The sequence below is a fragment of the Grus americana genome, chromosome 5 (genome assembly GCF_028858705.1).
Source record: "Grus americana isolate bGruAme1 chromosome 5, bGruAme1.mat, whole genome shotgun sequence".
In the NCBI taxonomy this organism is placed as follows: Eukaryota; Metazoa; Chordata; class Aves; order Gruiformes; family Gruidae; genus Grus; species Grus americana.
The window spans coordinates 2,945,350-2,967,542 of NC_072856.1; the positions used below are offsets into that span (position 1 = coordinate 2,945,350).

The 22,193-nt window shown below is 36.2% G+C and overlaps 1 protein-coding gene across 13 annotated transcripts in view; it reads left to right on the forward strand.

Annotated features, from left to right (window-relative positions):
• LOC129207078 (golgin subfamily B member 1-like) overlaps window positions 1-21,820 on the forward strand; it is a 45,223-nt gene extending 23,403 nt beyond the window's left edge. For 11 of the 13 annotated variants that reach the window (XM_054827464.1, XM_054827465.1, XM_054827457.1 and 8 more), the window contains 9 exons: window positions 172-11,052; window positions 11,323-11,474; window positions 13,002-13,161; window positions 15,961-16,113; window positions 17,242-17,409; window positions 18,325-18,422; window positions 18,779-18,913; window positions 19,819-19,933; window positions 20,752-21,820. In XM_054827464.1, the coding sequence (XP_054683439.1) occupies window positions 172-11,052; window positions 11,323-11,474; window positions 13,002-13,161; window positions 15,961-16,113; window positions 17,242-17,409; window positions 18,325-18,422; window positions 18,779-18,913; window positions 19,819-19,933; window positions 20,752-20,910 (12,021 nt within the window). In that variant the 3' untranslated portion in view covers window positions 20,911-21,820. Of the gene's footprint in view, window positions 1-171; window positions 11,053-11,322; window positions 11,475-13,001; window positions 13,162-15,960; window positions 16,114-17,241; window positions 17,410-18,324; window positions 18,423-18,778; window positions 18,914-19,007; window positions 19,119-19,818; window positions 19,934-20,751 lie in introns of those variants that run through there. The other 2 variants (XR_008577368.1, XM_054827467.1) reach the window with 2 other exon arrangements.
• Window positions 21,821-22,193: the final 373 nt, after the last annotated feature.

Genomic DNA, 22,193 nt, shown 5'->3' on the forward strand with positions numbered 1-22,193 from the left:
TTTCATACACTAAACTTTCTGCATGCTAAAACAATGTAAAGAATATCATGGTTATGTTGTGACTCTACAGTCAGGTACAGATTGGTTACCTTAGATATTTGTTCTACATGTGGAATGTATTTCTAACATAAGTTTGAAGTATTCTTCTAACGTTATTTTCTTGATGTTTAGACTTTGAAACAAGATGGCGTGGTAGAGTCAATGCAGCTGGATCTGGACCAGACAAATGAAGAGCTTGACAAATTGAATACAAGCCATTTAGAGGAAAGATCTCAACTTATTCAAGATCTCCAGAAATGTGAAAGAGAGATTGATAATCTTAAAGAAGCACTGGCAGAAAAAGACAGGGAGATGTCTGCCCTGTCTTTGAATATGACAGAATATTCTGAACAGGTTATCATCCTGGAGCGTCAAGTGCAGTGCAAAGAGGAAGAAATACAAGGGATGGAAGAGGCTTTATCAAAGGCAGAAAGGGAAACGCATTTACTGAAAGAAGTACAAACAGCTGATGTAAGAGATGCAAGCATGAAGATATCTGCCCTTTCTGAGCAAAGTAATGCAATGAGACTAGAGCTAGAAAGAGTTAGAGTTGAGAATGAAACTAAAACCAAAGAAAATGAGGAATTAATAAGACAAAGCAGTGAGAACAGCATTACAATTAAGGATCTCCGTGCTGAAATCAAAGCCAATAATGTTGCATACCATAACAGACTTGCAGAGTGTGAGTCACAAATTACTTTGCTGAAAGAACAAATCAGTAAATCATCTGAAAAGCTACAGGAAAACGAGGATAAACTAAGAAAAGAAACTGAATATTTGAAATCTCAACTTGAGGAAAACAATACTTTAAAGGAAAAATGGAATGATTTGCTTAAAGAGAAAGAGAGTAAAGCACAGACACTTGAAAATGAGTTAAAATCAATTAAAGATTCATACAACAAACTCTTTTTGGAAAATGCTAAAAGAGATGAAGAGTTGGCTGAGTTATCTAGGAAGCTTATAGAACGTACTGAACATCAAGAAACAATTAAAAAAGAATTACAGGAGAAACAAGAGTTTGTTATTTCATTAGAGCAGAAGCTTGGGGTTTTGGAGCAGCAAAATGAAGAGACTAAACGTAAATTAACTGGAGATCTGAAAGCCAAAGAGACATGTTGCAAAGAACTTAATAACCAGTTAAATGAAATAAATGAACAAATGAACAAGATGGAAATAGAGACACGGGAGAAAGTTTCAGCTAATAAGCAATTGCAGGCAGATCTTGAAGAGAAAGAAGAAAAATTGGCAGAGCAAATAAAAGCAAATGAATATCTGAAAAAAAGTATAGATATGGTGGAAAAAGAGAAGGAACAGCTAATTGGTGAAAATGAGAATTTGTCCAAACTCCTGGATGTAAAAGAGTGTGAATTGTTAAAGAAAATCCAGGCTGTGGCAGAAATAGAGAATAAGTTATCTGCTAGCACTGCTGAGTATGAAAAAACTCTTTCAGTACTAAATTGTGATAAAAACACTCTGGCAAAAGAGATTGAACAACTTTCAATACTTGCCGAGCAAAAAGAAAATTCAGTTGCAGAACAGCTGCAGGAGAAAACAAAGGAACGTAATGTGCTAGCTGATCAGTTGTTTGAAAGCAAGGAACAGACACAACAGTTGCATGAACAAATGCAATCACTTCTCATTCAGCTGAAGGATACTAGAGACAAAGAAATAAATAAAGAAGAAATGTTAAATAATAAGTTATCTGAATGCAGTAGCCTAATCCAAGAACTCAGCCATAGTAAGGAAAAGAATTTACTACTGCAGGAACAAATTCGAAGCCTAACTTTGGATTTTGAAACTGTGAACAGGTCTCTAGAAGAGAAAATCCTTCAAAATGATTCATTACGTAAGGAAATGGAAGAGAGTAAGCTTTGTATTGTAGAGTTGCAGGATGAAATTAAAAATCTTAAAGATGAAAAAACAAAGTTGTCTCAGTTGGTAGAAGAAAGAGACCTGGCTGCAAAATGTCAGGGTTCAGAACTTGAGAAGTTTCATAGGCAAATTTCTGAAAAAATGGAAGAAAGTAGAGTGTTAAATAATCAGCTCCAGCTTTTAAGCAAAGAAGTGGATGTGCTTAAGCGTGAAAAGGAGGACTTTTCAAGCTTACTGAGTGAGAAGTCCCGTGAATGTGAAGTTCTTCAGTCACAGGTGGTACAGCAACAGTCCGAAATTACTTCAGCAATGCAACAAGCACATGCAGCAACTCTAGAAAACGAAAAATTGAAAGTAGACATTGAAACAGTTAATGTTATGGTAATGAAAAAGTCAGATGAAGTAGCTGCTTTAACTTCACACTTGTCCCAACAAAGTCATAATATTTTAGCTCTGAAGGACCAAATCGATGGCCTGTTGATTGAAAAAGAAAACTTAAAAATTGTCTTTAAAGAGAAAGAAACTCTCCTTTCTGAAAAGGAGGCTTTGATTCAGCAAATGAAAGATAGTAAAATGGCAGGAGAGGGGCAATATATGCAAATCGTTTCGGATCTGCAAGACCAAATACAAGCCCTGGGTTTTGAAAGCAGCCAGCTTAGACGCGCAATGCAGGAAAAAGAAAATGAATTTAAGAGGCAAACCCAAGAATTAAAGTTATTAAAAGATAAATCTGAAGAGTCTGATGTACTTAGGGTTCAACTGTCTGAGAATATGGAGGTTATTTCTGACCTTCAATATCAGCTTAGAAATGTGACAGAAAAATCATCCCAGTTGAATGATTCAATTATGCAGAAGGATGAATCTTTAAAACAAAAGTTAGATGAATACATCAGTTTAAAAGCAGAGCTTTCTGAGGTACAGGAATCTTCTGTTTTGCGGCAGAAACAGTTAGAGCTTTTAGCCTCTGAAGCAGAACAATTAAAAGTACTTGTTTCAGAAAAAGAATCAACCATCAATAATGTTTCATTATTCAGTGAGAATTTAAAGACGCAGCTTCATGAGAAAGAGACTGAATGTGAGGTCTTAAAGAAACAAATGGTAGAGCTGGAGGAAGTGAAAGTGAATTTACAAAAAGAAATAGAACATCAGAAGAATGTAGTAACTGAGATGGAGCAATCCTTATCAGAAAAGGAGTCATCTCTTTCAGAAAATAAAAATCTCCTCAAAACTCTGAAGGAGAAAGCAAGGAAAGATGAAGAGAAGACAAATTTAATTTCTCAGCTCCAAAGTCAGGTACATGAACTAACGCAAGAACTACAGAAATCTAAAGAATTAGTCCATGAGAAAGAAAATGCCTTTTTATCTCTTCAGCAGAAAATTGAAGCACAGTATGAACTAAAAACTGAGGTGAATGCAGCTCTTGGCCAAAAAGAAGTAGTTATTGCTGGACTGCTTAATTCTTTAAAGGAGAAAGATGCCAGTATACAATTGGCAGATAACAATGTTAATGTTCTTTCTAGTGAGATTGAGGTTCTCAGAGAAAAATTAGAGGAAAGTGGTACAGCCATGAAAAATCTTAATAAGGAATTTCAGGAAAAGAACGAGAAGCTTGATATTAATCAGAAGAAAATGGATTCTTTGACAACTGACCTTGACTGTCTAAAAAATGAATACCAAAAAGCACTTGACCAAATAAGTACATGGAAGGAAGAACTACAGCAAAAAGAACTGGCTGTGGAGTCTCTCCGTGTGAAGTGCACTGAACAGGCAGATAACATAGCATGTTTGAAGTTAGAGTTGAACAATGTAAATTCCAAATCGTCTCAAGACTGCCGTGACAATGCGCTTTTAATAGGTAGTCTGCAGTGTCAGGTAGAGTCTTTAGAGAAAGAAAAACTTCTGTTACAAGAAGATGCTGATAAACTGATGGCTGAAAACATGCAACTTGCTGCATCTCAAAATAATCTGCAAAAGAATTTGGAAGAGCTCCGAGAAATCAATGAAAAACTAGAAACCAGTGAGAATTATTCAAGAATGCAGATAGATGCTGTCAAACTGCAGATGAAGACTGAAAAAGACAAGTTACAGATGCAGGTTAGTGTGAAGGGTGAAGAACTTTCTAAATTAGAACTTAAATTTGAAACTCTAGAACAAAGACTACTTGAGTCAGAAAACAAATGGGTGACAGAACTTGATAGGGCAACTTTACAAAATAGTAATCTTACTGAGCAATTGAGCAGTTTAGAAAGTGAAATTAAATCAAAGGATAGTAAAATCCAGTCTTTGCAGCAAGAGCTGGATCTTGTAAAAGAGGAATTAACTCAAAGCTTATCTCCATTGCTTAGTAGTAGGCTTTTATGTAAAGAAAAGAAGGCACAGACTTCAGATTCTGAAATGCATCTAACTGATAGTAAAATTCAGTTGGAAAAATTCTCTGCTCTAATAACTGCTATCTTGAGCAAAGAAACAGAAGGTGAACAATTGCAACTGGTGCTTTTAGAAAAACAGAAAGAAATAGACACTATGAAAGATGAATTAAAAAGTATGCGGTCACTCGAGAAGCAGAAGGAGTTGCTGCAGAATGATATTGAAAAGATGAAGGGCAAATACAAATCTGAAATTGCATGTCTGTCAGAAGAAATGGCCACAGTCAAGGAAACGTTGTGTGAACAACAGTCTCTCTTGCAAGAAAGGGAAGAGTCTTTTGCAGAAATAAATAAGCAGGTTGAATTTCTTCAAGACAAGATAAATATATCAGAAGAAATAGTAAGAACCAGTCAAGAAAAACTGCATGTTGAAGGGAAAAAAGTAGCAAGTCTCCTTGAAGAAATCGTAAAAAAAGATCAACTCATAGAAAACTTAACTTCCCAGGTGAATCAGCAGAAGGATTTAATATCTGGTCTAAGCCAGCAACTGAAGGAAAAGGACTGTTCTGTTACCCAGATCATGGAATCATTGTCTAATGAAATGCTGAATTTTTCTGAAGAGAGAAATACATTAAATGCCAAACTGCAAGACCTTGAAGCTGCTCATAATAGTTCTGTAGGAGAGCTAAACCAAGTATTGCAGGAACTTGAGGACTGTAAGAAAGAACTGGAACATAGTCAGGTTACATTAAGCAATAGAGAAGCTGTGTTTAAAGATTTAATGAACGAAAAAGAGGAGATGCAGTTTAATCTTGAGAAAATGGGCAAGGAAAAAGAAAATCTGAAAAAGAAACTTCAAGCAGCATTGATAATAAGGAGAGATCTAATGCAAAAAGTTGGAAAACTAGAAAAGAGTGGACAGGAAGAAGTAGAAAAGGAGCAAAAAAAAGCAGAGGAGTTGTTGAAGAAAGTTAATGAGTTAACAGACAAGCTGAAACTAGTTGAAGTACAAAATAAAGATTTTGAGTCTCGTCTTGGAACTTTGAAGCAACAACTTTCAGAAAAAGATGCCAAAATAAGTGATTTGACTGAAATTTTGTCTGCAAAAGCCTCTCATTTGGAGGAACTTCAGGACAGTATTGCTGAACTAAATGTTGTCATTGCTGAAAAACAAAATATATGTGAGCAGAACCTAAAATCTTTAGAGGAAAAGAACTGCATGCTTGCTCGTATGCAGTCTATGCTTGATGAAAAAGCAAGTGCGTATGAAGAGGAACGTTCTCAGCTGCTCTTAGCTCTTGAAAAGGTGAAATTGGAAGTTAAGAAGAAGGAAGAATTGTTGAAAAATTCCAGTTCAGAAGAGCCTCATTTAAGTGCTGGGGACAGGAAAAAGCGTCTGGACTCCAACACTGACATTAATGACATGAATCAGTTAAAAAAAGAAGCAGCAGCCTTAGAGAGGGAGCTTTTGCTCAGCAAAGAAGATAAGAAAAAATTTCAGAAAGAAAGGGAAGAACACAGTAAACTTGCAGCAGATTTTGATGAACAAAAAACCCACCTTGAGAATCTCAAACAAGAACATAAAGCACTCTGCGAAGTTACTCAAACAAAATGTAAAGAATTCGACTTTAATCTGTTAGAAGAGTACCCTCTAGGGAAAGAGCTGGCTTCACCTAAGGCAGTGCTGGGAGAAGCAGCAGATGACCTAAGGAATTTGGAATCGGACAAACCAAGAAGCAAGGTTCAGGTTGCGTCCTTAAAAGAGTCAGAAAACATGATCACTTCAGTGGCAAGTAAAGACGCTGAATTAAAAGAACTAAGAAGTAGTTACGCAAAACTTCAGGAGGAAACAGAAATGTTAAAGAAAGAGTTGAGAAAAATATCTGTTGAATTTGGTGATGAAAGAGAAGAAATGGTCAACTTAAACTTGAGACAGCAGGAGCAGTACCAGGAGCAGTGTAAGGGCAGCTTGTTGGAGGACATAAAGCAGCTACAGAAAAAGCTGGAAGCATATAAGGCTGAAGCTATAAACATTAAGACAGCGCTTGAACATGTGAATAATGAGAAAGAAGCCCTTATTAAAAAAAGTGAAGAGGATTACAAGATGAGCCAGGAGCAACTGCAGAGGTTGAGAATTGAAGCTAAGAAGGAGGTTGCAGAAAAGAATGAGGAGATGGAAGCGTTGCGTTGTTCATTTATGGATTTCAAAGATAAGTTTAATTTGGAAAAGGAATTATTAAACAAAGCTATAAAGGAGGGCCAAGAGGAAACCCACCATTACAAAGCAGCATTTGAAGAAATGAAGAGTGAGAAAGAGAAACTTCTCAGTTGTTTAGAAAAGTCCAATTTGGAATTAATTAATATGAAAAAGGAGGTAAAACATTTCAGTGAAGAAAACAAAAAACTTCTGACAGAGATATGTATGCTACATGAGAAGGCTGAGATGAGTAGACCTGTGGTGTCGTGCAAAGAGCTTAAGGAAGAAAATGTCACTGAAAAGGAATTGGGAGAGTTTTGTGTGGAAAGTAATTCCCTTCAAGGGAAGTTACAAGGTAAAGGTACCTGTTTTCAACTATCAGAGACTGATTACTCCGGGAAAACCAAGCTGAGAGAAGCAACAGAATACCAAATCCAGAAACAAGAGCCTCTGGCAAAAGCTGCAAATGTAGATGATTCTAAACCGCAAGAGCAAAGAACTATAGCAGAAGAGAAATCCAGAGAGCGCCTTCAAAGAAAATTACAAGCGGCTTTAATATCACGTAAAGAAGCCCTGAGAGAAAATAAATGTCTAAAAGACCAGATTGATAAGCTGATGTTGGAAAGAGAAGAACTGATGAACAAGACAGGTATGCTTGAACACTTGTTAGAGCTTGGTAGAGAAAACCAAAGTTCAAGTACAGTTTCTCCATTGTCTGAAGAGGAGAGCCTTGTTTCTGAAAATGCTAGACTGTTGACTGAAAATGAAAACCTCACCGCGGCATGTGAAAGTCTTAAATCCACCATGGAGACTATAGTTCAGGAAAAAGAGGCCTTTTCTTTCCAACTAAATACTTTAAAAGATTCTCAGACAGTTGAATTAACAGGATGGAAGGCTAAGCATAGTGAATTAAAGCAGGAGTATGAATCACTTCTTCAGGCTTATGAGAATATCAGTAGTAAAGTAGCAGATATGAGGCAAGTTATTGATCTTGCTAGAAAAGAGAAGCAAGAGGCTATTCAAAGACTCAGGGAAGGAGAATCTGAGAAGGAGGATCTTGAGAAGCGTTTACAAAACCTCATTGATGAAAATGAGGTTATTAAGAATCAACTGAAACAACTGAGTGAATCCAAGAAAATGGAAGTTGACGAATTACAAAGTAAAGCAGAAAGGCAGATCCGTGAGCAAGAGGCAAGGATGCAAGAACACCAGGATCGTCTTCATGAACTCACTGATCAGAATCATCAGCTAATGGAGGAAAATGAGCAGTTGAAACAAACTTCTGAAAATTTAAAGCAGGCTTTAGAGAAAATTCAGAATGAAAACGAAATCCTTCATAATAACATCACTGTAACTAAAGCAGCTTTGGGAGAGCTCCAAGTTCAAATGGAAGTGTACCAAAATGATATGCAATCTAAAATCAGTGATGCATTATATGAGAATGAATCAATGTTAAAGGACATTAATGCGTTAAAGGATAAACTCTCTGAAAAAGAACAAGATGTGCTTGTCCTAGAACAGGAAAGAAAATTAATTTCAGAAAAAGCAAAAGAAACTGAAAAATCTTTGGACCATAAAAATCATTGTCTAACAAAGCTGGATGTGGAATGTAAAAGTCTTACACAAGAAATTGTTAGTCTAAATGAAAAAGTTAAGATTTTAGAGGACGATAAATGTCTGTTACAGGAAGAATTAGAAAATGTACAAGAAAGTTCTTACAAAGTAAAGAATGAGAGAGAATTTCTTGAGACAGAATTGCTTAATCATGTTAAAAAAGTTGATCATCTTACTGATAGAATGAAATCAGCACAGGTGCAAAATAACTTGCTGTTACAGCAACTGGAGGCATTAAAGGCAGAAAAATGTAATATGATTAGAGAAAAAGAACAACAGCAGTTACACCTTGTAAAAGTGTTTGAGGAGAAGGTGAAAAGTGCTCAGAGGGATAACAATGGAAGTAAAAACAAAACAAAGGAATTGCAAGAGCTCTTAAAGGAGAAACAGCAGGAGATCAACCATTTGCAAAAGGATTCTATAAAGTTCCAGGAGCTGATCCTGGATTTGGAAAGATCTGTGAAACTGTCACAGTCAAAAAGTGAAAAATTCGAAAAGGACTTAAGTAATATGTCAGAAAAGCTTGCAAAGTCAAATGAAGAAATATGTAATCTCAAGGGAGAGCTTTCTTCACAGATGAACTTGCTGGATCAGACAAAGAATGAAGTGGACAGGCTTACAGATGAGAATCTAAATTGGAGAAAAGAACTTAAGAAGAAAGAAGATGAACTACAAATTCAAAAGAGAGAATATGAGAGAGAATTGGAATTTAATCTTCAACAATTAAAATCAGTTCACAAAAGAGAATTTTTGAACCTAGAGGAAAGACACGGTGCCCTTCAGAGAGAAAAGGATAGGGCAATTAGTGAGATCCATGGTTTGCAAGAGGAAGTTAGCATTAAGGACTCTCAAAACAAGAAACTTCAAGCAGATTTGAATGCTGCTTTGGCACGATTAGCTGCTTTTACAAAGTGTATGTCCTCTCTTCAGGATGACCGGGACAGGGTAATCACTGAAATGAAAACCTGGGAAATGCAGTTCAAAGAGGCCATCCAAAATAAAGAGAAACAGATAGAAGACAGTAATAAAAGAATAATGTCTTTACAAGATGAATTGAAAGACAAAGTGACTCAGATTCAAGAATTGAATATCAAATATTCTGTGGTAGAGGAAACAAAGGATGAACTGTACTTGAGGCAAAAATCTGTTGATACACAACGTTATGAAGAGCTCTGCAGAATAAAAGAAGAAAATACGGTTTTTTTTAACAGGCAGCAAGAATTAGAGAGTGTTCTTCAGTCAAAAGAGGAAGCTTTGCAGGCACTCCTTAAAGAAAATAATTCCCTTAATCATCTCATAGAGAATAGTAAAAGTGCAGGAAGAGAGATAAAAGCTCTGGAAACTAATTTTACAAGACAGGAACAAGAATTGCAACAGCTTCTAGCTGAGAAGGAAAAAATTAATGCTGAATTGCAAAAGCAGATTACCATTTCTGAGCAAATGAAGATCATGCTAAATGATAAAGACAAAGAAATTTCCTTACTCATTTCTTCGAAAGGTGATGAAATTTCTGACTATCTGATTCAGATACAGACTCAACACAGGAAACAAATCAAAGAATATGAACTTCAGTTAAGGTCTCTGCAGGTAGAAAGACAACAATCTGAGGAGTCCTGTCAGAGGATGGAAAATGAATTGAGAAATCTCCAGATGAAAGCAGAGAAAGCAGGTCAAGATAAGGCTGCAATTGCTAGTGAAATAGATGCCTTTAAAAAATCAATGTCATCTCTTCAGAATGATCGGGATGATCTTTTTTCTAAATACAAGGAGCTGGAACATCTTCACCAAGATGTCTTAAATCAGCGGGACAGTCTTATAGTTGGCAATGTAAGTGAGAATAATGCTTTGAAAGAAGAATTAAGGAAACTTCTCAATCAGATAGATGATCTTCATTCTGAAAATGCAATGCTAAGTGCACAGCTGATAAAGTATAGGGAAGATCTTAATCAAGTTTTATCTCTGAAAGACCATCAGCTGAAAGACTTACTTAAGCAGAAATTGGATTCTATTAAAAGCCTTGAACAAGAAAAATACGATCTTCAAAAACAAATGAAAGAAATGCAACTTTCCAATCAACTGCAGAAAGATACTGCTGTGTCTTTGGAACATGAAAATAAAAAATTGGTGTCTAAAGTAAATGATTTAGAATCTTTAATTGCATCATTAAACAAAGAGAAACTTGTGTCTGAATCTGGAGAGAAACTGCTAACTAGTGATAGTGTGCAGAAAAAAGACTCTGTATCCAATGGACAGTATGGAGAAAATCTTCAGAAGAAGATTCAAGAACTCCAGAAATCAAGAGGCAGAAATACTAAGGATGCAGATGAGGAGTACAGTAAGACTCTTTTGACACTTGAACATGGAGATGAACCTGATGCTTTTGCAGAGCAGAGGATATTAGAAGTTCAGTCTCAAAATAGTGAGCTGAGGTCCCAAAATGAGGCCTTTGGGAAAGCAATGACCGCTCTGCAAAATGATAGAGATAGGATAATAGAAGACTTAAAGGTACTTCAGAGCAAATACACATCTGAACTCAAGACTGAAAAAAAGAAAGGAGATGAACTTGAAGCTGAATTGGATGTCTTTAAAGTACATCTTATCAGTATTCTTAAAGAAAATTCTCTTCTGAATCGGGTTATTTGTGATGCTGCAGATAAGGTTACACTTGATCAGATTGCTGATGAAATTGAAAATCTTTGTAGGACGTTAGTTAGTCGTGAGATGGAGATTAGCAGGCTCTCATCTGAGTGTGGGAATTACGTTCACCAGATTGAAGCGTTTTCCAAGGCTATGGCCAGTCTTCAGGATGACCGAGACAAATTGCTGCAGGAACTCAGCAATCAGAAGGTAACTTCTGAAACAAAACAGGGCACAGCTTCTTTTCCCATTGGTTGCAACAGCATCAATGACATAAATTCTTTTAAAAGTAATTTGAATACGCCTCAGAACAATAGGGAAAGATTGGTAAGTTTTCATTAGCTACTTCACTTTGTAATATTTTTTTTTTTATGCAGAGGATGCTTAGAGACATTATGGATTCTGAAGTTTAACTTTGTAAATTATGTGAGTGCTAAGAAATCATTGTGTGACTAGAAAAGGCATGCTTAGGTAATTATCCCGTTAAACAGGAGCAAATGGGGGAAAAGTGTATTCTGTAATTAGAATTCTAGCACTAATAAAATTTCGATCATGCAGTTTTCATTCCAGTTCACTAATCACGTTTATTAAACGTAGGCTAAAGAAGGAGCCAGCCTTGCAGCTGTTGAAATATCGAAACTGAAGACCAAGGTTGATGATTTGGAGAAGGCGTTGAATCAGACAAAAGCCTTCCAGGCAGAAAGTGAGAGAGAGATTGCATCATACCAGAATGAGCTTGCTGGATTAAGGTATAAATGTTAAAATAAATAATACATGTGGCTTTAATTTAGAATTCTTCAGTGACTTCACAACCTGACATAAAAATGACACAAAACCAAAATTATGGATAGTTTAGTAGGAAGTAGGTTAAGAATATTTCTGTAATGTGCAAAATCAACTTCCACAGGGTTGTCTTTGTTCATGGTTGTCCTTGTATCTTTATGTGATAGTCTCTTTATTTATGTAAAGCGTCAAACAGTCTTAATTGAATGTTTTCTGTTCTGTTGGTGACTTGGATATATGGAATTACAGTTGAAGAATCTTAATTCAGTGTATGGTATAATATTCTCTTCTCAGAGTAACGATTGATATGGCTGAATATTTCCCCCCAAATCTCTTTTTTAAAAAGATGTCTGAGGTGTTGTGTATTTGGCCAACTACATATTGAAAATTAACTTAATGTCACATTCGAGCGTTATTTTTGTAGATTCAAGTCCGCTTCAGCACTATTCATGTCTTGAATCATCTGTGGCGAATAGTGTGACACCTTGGGCCTAATTCTGTGAATCCCTCACAAGGTCTGTTTCAAAGAAGGCAGTAGGCATTTTTAAGTGGCACTCAGTGGAGACAGTATGGGATTTGGTCATCTTAGACTGCTGTTCTCGTTCAAGCTTTTAAACTTGTGCAGATGATTGAAGTGCAAAAGCATGTTACGATCAGTTCAGTGAAGATAATTTTGTTTGAATTTGAAGCCAGTAGACAGTATCCTAGTGCCTTGCTGCATTTTATTGCTGTAGTGCAATTTCTAGCTCTCTAAATGAAGCGTTGTAAGATAATACCTGTTTTATGCTAGAAGCTCTTGGGGGGAGGGGCTGTAGATCAAAAGGCCAGCCCCACACTTATCTTTGCAAACGTGAGCAAGTTAGCACGAAATACTCAAACCTCATTCTAACTTGTAGACTTAACTAATGAACAGCATGAATAGTCTTTTTCCATTTTTTTCCCCCCAAACTTTAAAAGCATGTATTAAATTGAATTCAAAAGGATTTAAATTACTTTTATGTGCTTTGTGATATAGCCTGTGTATGACAGCAGTTTCTAGAGATGTGGCGTGTTTGTTTATTTCAGTCTTCCGAGTCTGGGGTGTTCCTTTTCAAACTTGTGTACTTGCAGTAGGGTAGACTGGCTGTCTTGAGACGCGTTCTACACAACGGTGACCTAGAGTTGCTTTGCTGCACAACCTTATTCTTTAGGTAGCTGAAGTATTTATTGCGTTCACAGATGTTAGTATCTTTACAGCCAATGAACTTCTCTCTTCTCGTTGCAAACGTGATGTTATTGCTTTCCAGGCTTTATTTTCTGATTTTTTTTTTTTTTAGCAGATGTCTTTAAACAAATATATATTGAGAGTGTTCATATAGTGCTCCATATTTGCATATAACTTCAAAAATACCATTATTTATTTCAGAAATAACAGTGAGTACAGCTTTATCCTTTTCATTCACTAGTATGTAGTATATTATCATTTAACATCTAGTCTAATATTTTATGTTCAGAATGGAAAACAACCTCCTCCTGTCAGAGTCCCAGGCACTGCGAAATCAATGTCAAATCACAGTTGCTGAGAAAGACCGACAGATTGCAGAACTACAGAAGCTGCAACAAGACACGATTGTTAAGAAATCAGTCTCTGCTGGCAGCAGTTACCCAGTCAAGGTAAACAAATGAAACGTAGTAGGAGGCATGAATCTACTTCCATCAGTTTACTATATTAAATTTGCAGCTTACTTCCCAAATGAGAACTATACAGCATATGATAGTGAAGTAGGGAAGGCTGATGAGTGCATTACCCAAATTTCAGTGTTGCCTGCAGTCAAATCAGTAAGTTACAACTGTTCCAAGCAAATGAGTTGTAACTGTTCAAATCACTTTTTAATGGAGTCTGATAAATTGATCAGCTTCTTTTAAACAAAGAAAAATCATGAGTTTCTTATATGTTGATAAAATAACAGAGAAGACTCGCTGGTGTGGTGTATTTTAATGGTTAAAGACACAGAGAGCACCTTCCTGAAGAAAGGTGAAGGTCATGAACCAATAATCCCTACTGATTCTTGGTCAAAAAGGAGTAACAATTTGCTGTGGTTACATTGTAAGTTATTTGCTCATTGCTGAGTTGCTAAGTTACTGTCTTAGGTTAGTTAAATCCAGAATATAATACAAAGAAGTTTAAAAAAAAAAAAAAAAAAAAGTTCAAACATGGCTCAAGAGCAGACCAGGTGCTGATAAACAGAGACACATACTGGAAAGGGAAAAAAGAACCACCAGTGCAATTTACAGGTTTCCTAGTTAATTCTTTCAAATCAAAAAGAGGGTAGGGCACTTTCAGGCAACTCAAGGAGGAATTATTCTCATGCAGTAGCTGAGATCAAGCATGGTATGTCTGTAAGTGGGAATATAATTCTGGCTTCTTCTGCCAATTTCGTAGCTATTGTGAGTCTCTTACTGCTCACCCTATTGTAACACCAGTGTTGTTACTTATTTCTATAGCACACTTGTAAAAAGGAGAGAATAGAATGCTGTACTATTACTTGTAGGATGCCAACAATGTATTTATTGTTACCAAGTCCTTGCATGCTGACTGACTTAATTACCTGCCAGACAGCCGTTACTACAGCTGTCATCTACTTATTTATTTTTCTCTCAATAGGTAATATCAAGTTGGATCTGTTTCCCTCAGCTCAGTGATTATTAAACTCGGTGATTATTAAGTATAGAAGCATCATAATTTTTTGAGACATGAACCTTCTTCTAAAATCCAATTTTAGAATTGGCTAGCTGATGCAAATATTATTGGGGGAACAGATAGACAAACAAGATGACTTGCATATATCTTATTTTTAGAAAGCCAGTCTAAATCAAATAAGTTATTTGTATGTTGAAGAAATGGTAGGAAAAGTGGCACAGAAAACGTAATTCTTGAGTGTAAATAATTTATAGTACACGTCACCTCAGCTTCATAGAAGTATTACATTGCAATACAGAAAGAAGTTTCAAAGGAGGGAGGTGGAAAGCATGATAGAGAGAAACTTCTAAGAAAAAAATTCAGAAAAGGCTAGGATTGTTTACATTCAGAAAGGAACAAATGAGAGGGGGGAAAACCCCAACCTATAACAGGATTGTGGGATGTAAGTGAAATGAGAATCCACACTCTCACTTCTTGCAAACCCAGAATAGGGGACGTTCGGTCACAAATACAAAACTTGGTAGTTACATTGACAACAGTTTTCAGCATTTGTATAGTTGATGCTAACAAATTTTAAAGATCTAATAAAATTCATTCTTCAGAGCTTAAATCAATCTCTAATTACTGCATATTAGAATAGGACCTAATTGGGGGGAGAAGGGAGAGATGTGTCTACTGGAAGTGTTCTTGCCCTTCCCCTGAAGCAGCTGGAGTTGGCTTTTGCCAGGAACAAAATACTAGATTTAGAAAGGCAGCAGCTGAGACCCGGTCTGGCAATGCTGTCTGCTTTTGTAGACTATCATTAAAGGCTCAAGGAGAGTGTAATTTTAGAATAATATTCTTATTTGCCTTTTTTGTGCCAAAGGAAATAAACCATATTCCTTTTAATTTCATTTAAAACAATATTTTAGTTGGTCAGGTTTGTGTCTCTCATGCTGTTCATTTTCTGTGATTAAAATCATAAATAAAAGCTATTGAATAGCAATGTCCTTAGAGTTATGGAATATTTTGTGGTAGAAGTCTTTATTTCATGATTGTATAGGAAAATAGAATCCATAAAGCATTAGAGATGGCACACTTCCCTCCATTGTTGGAGACTGACATCAAAATGTTGACCTGTCAGACATAAAGAAGGCCAGAGCTGTATATCAGTGATAATGTTGAGTGGTTTGGGGGTTTTTCTTGGTGGTTTTTTTGTTGTTGTTGTTGGTTTTTTTTTTTTCCCAAAATGGATTTTCAGCTTTAAATTTGTATTTACAAAACAGCTATTCTTCAACAAGTCATGAATATCATACGTTACTAGTTTGAAAATAATTTTTGAAAAGTGTTTTATGTTCATCTGACTTTTTCTATTTTTCCCTTTTTTGTGCTTCACAATATTTGCTAATTAAAAATTAAGTTGGGTTACTCTTTCATGGTAATTTTTTAATTGTTTATAATTGAAGTATTTAAGTTGAAAACACTAAGTAGAATCATAGAATCACAGAATGGTTTGGGTTGGAAGGGACCTTAAAGATCATCTAGTTCCAACCCCCTTGCTATGGGCAGGGACGCCCTCCACTAGACCACGTGGAAGATTTTTTTTTTTATATATTCTTTTTAATAATTTTTTATATAAAATCTCTTGCAAGCATGGTATTAACTTGTGAGAACGAAATGATCTTGTGAAAAGGAAATTATTACGTAGTCCATATGTATATTTAGTGTTGGAGTTGTATGTTATTTAGAGAACTGCTATTCCATTGAGCATGAATATGCAAATACTTTTTAAGGTTTTAGAAACTGCCTCCCTCGCTGGAAGTGCGGATGCGCCGGAGGAAGTCAAGCATGTCTTAGCTGAGAAGAATCAGCTTCAAAACGAACTGCAGCGCTGTCTTCAGGAGATACACCAGAAGGATCTGCATTTTCAGCAGATTAATTCAAAGGTAACTTAGAACAACAGCTGTGGTCCTAAATAGCTCATGTGAATCTGAGCTGGTATCAACATGGGAATATTGCTAAATTGGCAGTGTATTGTGTTATGGAAAGGTAGTTTGCTTTAAGCCTTAGATTCTTCAAAACAACCCTCTTGGCTCAGACTAGAAATTGCAAACTCAATGTCAGGATTACCTTTCTGTCAGGCTTTCCTGACTTGTTTGACTGAGAGAGGTTTGTTTGAATCTGCATTCTGAGGACATTGATGGGGCACTGCTAAACTTCTAAGTAAAATATTTTTCATTATAGACAGAAACAGATGTCTGTCTTGGCTGGAACAAGATTTTAGCTATCTCACACCAAATTTTAAATACCTCAAAAATGTTTCCGTCCAAATTCTTGATGAAAACTTTTGTGGCTGGTAAGACAGTAAGAGTGTGTGTTTCTGTGTGCACACATGTGTTTGTGTTCAGTTTTGTTTGCAAAAGTTTGTAAATGTTCTTGGAAATTCCCTTAGTTTTTATCTCTCTGTGTGGCCTGGTATTCAAAGCAAATTAGGTTTATGTTACCTTCCATCTTTCATCGTGTCTGTTTTCACTGCTTCACCCAAACATTTTAGCAACTAATAACAGTTTTAACCAAACTTTGAAATAGGTGTAGAAGTCTCAAGCTCCTACAGTGAAGATGAGTGTTTGGGTAACAGGTGGAGACCCCAGTTATGGTCTATTTTTTGAAAAGATGAAAACTCGACTGCTGTGCATTCCTGAGCTGCCTGGTGAAGATGTTTATATTATCAGGGTTATTTGGCTGTATGTGTTGCCCTGAAGTAGCAACTGTGTATACTGTGTTTTGCCAGGTGGTGATATCATAGGAGAGGTGGAGAGGAAGGCATTGGGGTTTAAAACCCTGAATTTCTGGTTTGGGCAGATTGATGACAGGGGAAATCAATACTCAGGTTTCATTATTTCTGCTGCGCGTAAAATAACTAGTTAAATCTTACCAAACTGTGAGCTTGCAAAAAGTTGATGCAATTTTGAAACGAGTACTCAGTTGTTTTCATCAGCAGGTCTCAAATCTGTAGTAACTTCCCGGAGGAGATAATTCCTAATTTTGTTTATTGAAATGTTAATTTCTTTCAGGTTGTGCAGTCAGCGGAAGAGAATGCTATCTTGTCTGCCCAGTTGAAGACTCTTTCACAGACTTTAAGAGATAACCAGCTTCATTACACTGACTTACAAAATCGTTATTTAAGACTGGAGAGGGAATATCAGACCATGCAAGTAACATCTTTCCAAGGCACTGTTCAGGTAAACAAATACATGGAAATGTTTTTAGTTGACTTTTCATCGAAGGAAGCTGTTTATACCTGCTTTTTTTTGGTTCAAAGTGTTATCTTGAATTGGTCTAGAGCTGGCAGGGATAATTGGATGATCACTAATCGTTGGATCAGCAAAGTTTAGTGATAATTTCACAGCAGTCATGGATCATTTTGCAAGGTGTTTGAGTAATATTTTTCAGAAGTGAGATCTATATAACCAGTTCAGCATTTCAGTACTTTTTGCGAACCCCCTTATACACATCTGTAAGCTTATTCCTTTGTAATCTCTTCATTTTTTAAGTTTTCCTGTACTGCCTTGGTTATTCAGTAACAATCAGTTAATATAAGACTCTAAAATATCATAGGGATACATACATAAAATAACGCCTACATTTCCATAAACAGAAATAAACACAAACAAGGAGAACTATAAACTAAAAAATAAGTTAATCCCCCACTTTGTATCTCAAAGACTATTCGGATTCTACCTCTTTCACATATTGATTGCAAAGCATGAGGCTTCTTAACCACGGTTCCTGGTGCTTCCACTCTGCCTAGAGCTCACTAGCTCTGAATTTAAGCATGTGTGGTCAGCGCTATATTACTGTGTGGATGTGTAGATGTGTTTCTTCCACTTCAGCCATTGTCCAGAAATTGCCGTGTTACGCAGTGCACGTGTATCCTTCAGATCCTGCAGCGCACACAGGCAGTATTCTTCATCAACTTTCTGTTAGAAAACAGGTTTGGAAAATTGCAGTTCTGAAAATCAAAAGAGTAAATGGCACGAAGAGTGATTTGTTCCACCGCTTTGTGGTGCTTATGGCTTCTTTAATTGAAATAAAGATTTTTAGCAACTAGAAAAATGGTGACTGGGTTTTTTTTCTTTTCTTTTAATATTTTCTAGGATGAAACTAGAGCAGAAGTTCCCCCTGGAGCACCACAGGAAAGATCTGCAGTTATTGTTGAAATAGACAATATGGAGCTAAATAAACTCAGACAAAGGTCAGGACTGAGAGCATGTATTAGCAATATTGTTTTCCTGACAGCTGTGTTGTAAGTGTGAAAGTAATGCTTTTCTATCCCTCTAAGGCATTTTGGGTGAAAAGGGAAAGTAGTGGATTTACAGTGGATTAAATGAATCATACTCATATTCTTGAATTATTATTATCTGGTAATATTCGTGGTTTGCTTTTGTAAGGATATATACTTACTGGTGACTTTATTTCAAGATCTAATCTACAGCATCTCATTATACTTAAGTCTTTATCATAAAAAAGAACATTCCTTAATAAAAAAGAACAAGAAACGAATTCTTTAAGTACGTAAAATATTGATTTTTGGATTTCATTTTGTCATAGGCTTGCAGAGACTGAGCAGCAATATGATTCAGTGCAGCAGGCGCTCTCACAGCTGACAGAAGCACTGGCAGAAGAGAAGAGGAGGAGAGAAGCTGCAGAAGAGGCTCTTGGCCTCTTTGAGGAGCAAAGTAACAGGTAAAATACTCCTATCTGTAAGACGTGGTTTTTTTCTTTTGAAGGAAAAGGGTCTGTAAAACACGTTTCTTTTTCTTTTCTTACACTTTTGAAGTATGTGACAGTTAGATTGCTGCATTAAACCCTTACGTGGGTGTGAAATAACTTGCACATTCAGAGACCCAAAGCCATCTTTCACTTCTGCTGACCCTTGGACAAATGCGTGGTGAGGTTTTCATTTACACTATACCTGGAGTAAATGCAAAGTGTACTACAGAACTGGAAAATGGAGTGCCAGATTTTTTGCTTCCCTTTTATTTTTAGTGAGATTAGTGATAGGTTTTTGTATGGGTGTTAGATTTCTGAGGAAGTAGTAGAACAAATCGAACAAACAAGTTACAGAAGCTGTTTGTGAGTCCACAGCACCTGAAGCAACGAAAGTGCATGTGTAACTGTGTTAAAAACCTAGGTCTAACTGTGGATCAGGAAAATGTTATGGGTTTGGGGATTTTTTTTTTTCTTCATTTAATTTCTTGCTTCAGATGTTGGGGTCAATAGTGATATTTCTTTTTTTCCAAGTTCGAAAAAAATCTCACATATAACAGCTTCAGTACAGCCACTGTTTAGATTTAAAATATTGTTATCCATCTGCCTACATAAAGCATCCATCACTACCATCATCTGAAAATCACTGTTCCATCAGCTAGCGGTGATGGGGGTTATTCTGAATAAATGAAACACCTTGAGAGTAGATTGTAAATAGAGACTGAAAAAGACCTGGCAACATAAACTGGGTCTTACTGCTTTTTGTGGGTGCCTTCCCCCAGTAATGTAAGTGTATAAAATAATGTTTCTTATGTGAATTTGGTACTGTAAAAGAGCAGATAATTCAGTACTCCACTATCTCCCTTTTATTTTTTCTCTAGATTTGAAGTAAGCAGTTACAGGTCTGTACCTAGTGAATACACTGTTCAGATGGAAACTGAGGAGGAAAGGGAAGCCTTAATCATCAATCCCAGTGAACATGTTATTGTGCGAAAGGTAAGGAAATGAAAGCTTTAAAACCCCTGAATTACAAGCTACTTAAAAGTGGTATGCATATTGTATACTGCTAGCTGCGGACTGAGTTGAAGATGACACAGCTCATTATCTCCTTCACACTACTCCTTTCTTTTTCCTGTCTTTCCTCTGCTATACCTTTCTTTCAACTGTCATTCATTCTTAGAGTGCGGATTTCCCTTCTGAGTGACTGGGAGTCACTGATTTTGCATTGTGCTCTTTATATGTGAACACTGGCACAAAGCAGCTACTTGTCTAATCTGCTTTGTCTCTGAAAAGCCAACTGTGAAGGACTCTTTTATCGAAATACTTTCTTCTTTGTCATGGGGATGGGTGGGCCATAGAGGCATCCGTTCGGAGTAGCAGGCTACTACTGAAACTACGTTTGACTGAAAAAATGTCCTTAATTTCTTTCTGTTTGGGTTGTGGATGGTGAGTCAAATACATGCAGCTGTGTAAACCATGTCATAGAACATGTTGCATATGCCCAATTGAAAATGTGACTAATTGTATATATATTACACGTGGCCATTCAATAAAATGTATATGCATTATGCATTTTCATCTCTAGTATATATATGTAATTACATAATACACAAATATCTTGCATCCATTCTTCTCCCCTTTTATTAATGCTGTTTTCTTTGGCCTTTAAATCATTTATGCTTAGAGCCTGTGCTGTGGCAGCCATTACTGCATCAGAGGCAAAAGGTTTATAGCGCCTCAGAAATCTAAGTGACAGTGGAACTTCTCGTCTGTATTCATGGTAACTTATTTGACGTTTTTTGTTTCTTAACCAGATGAAAGGAGGAGCCCTTTCCTTCAGAAGATGGCTTCGAGGACGAAGTCTTTACTGTTCTAAGCTGCTGACCTCCAGAGCAAAATCCCGCTATTTATTCCTCACGTACCTAGTTACACTACATCTTGTTGTTTTACTGTGCCTCACTGGTGTTCTCTGAGTACACTGCATTTTCTGAGTAAATTATTTCCCTTTAGGTAATGGTGTGCCAATTCAAGATAATAGACTTTTCACATGCTGCTGTTAAGCTATGCACTGGACACAGTTGTATATTTTCTTGTTACACTACATGAATCTTACGCTTCTTAAAAGAAATTTATGTATATCACAGTTGCTCCAAAGTTGACTTGAATTGCTCTTTAATAGTGGAATATTATATTTGCTAAGGAGAAAATATTCCCCTCTGTTTGCCCTATAAAGAAACTGCTGCACACAAGTTATTTAATATTGTTTGTGAGTACATAATGATTGATTACTACTGAATGGGTTGTAAATGATATCTTTTCTATATAAATTTTATTTTAAGAGTTAAACTATAAATTTTAAAGGAATATTCAGCTATTACTGTTATTGGCTTCTTGATTATAACAAGAAGTTTTATAGAGTGCAATAAAGGAAGAACTACTGGATTTTTGATTTTTTTTTAATTTTTTTTTTTGGCTGAAAATAAAAGATCTAAGAAGGTTGTTCTTTGGCCATATAGTTTGTAATGGCTCTGACAAGGCGCTCAGATATATATATATATATATAGATATATAGAGATATATAGAGATATATCTATCTATATATATATATGGTAATGAGGTAAGCCAACGATTAAAGATGTAGAATTGAGATGACATGAAGAAATGTCTTCAACTTCTTAAGTTCCTTTACTGTTGTTTAAAGGTGCAATTTCTGTAGCTTTTCTCGTGGTGGGTTGGGGGTTTTTTGATTGGTTTGTTTTGTTTTGTTTTTTTTTTTTAATTCACTTGCACTTCTTGTCTTGGTGGGTTTAGTTGCTGTATATCTTTGGGGCAAAATGTTACTCAGCTGCTCAACACATGGAATTCAAGCTTGTAAAGACACAACCTTACATATTTTACATACTTGAGCTTCAAGATACAAATGAATAAAGGGTACATTTTCAACTATAAGAGGCTGTAAGAAGCAGAGGACTTGCATTCAGTATCTGTAGACACGTAATAGTGTTATGCGTTGCATATTAATACATCCATGTTTTGTTAAAATGTTCTCTGAAACCGCACAACTCTTTCTCTGATTCAAAAAATAGCTTATTTGTGAAGACCGTGGCCACTGGAAGCTCGAAGGTTGTTTTTACACCCTGTATTGTTGTTTGCTGGTGTTCGTTCTGTCTGTGTTTCCTCTCGCGTCTGTGTAAAATAGAGATAGAATCAAAACGAGCCGAGTCTAAAGGAATAGACATGAAGTCACAAAAAAGGA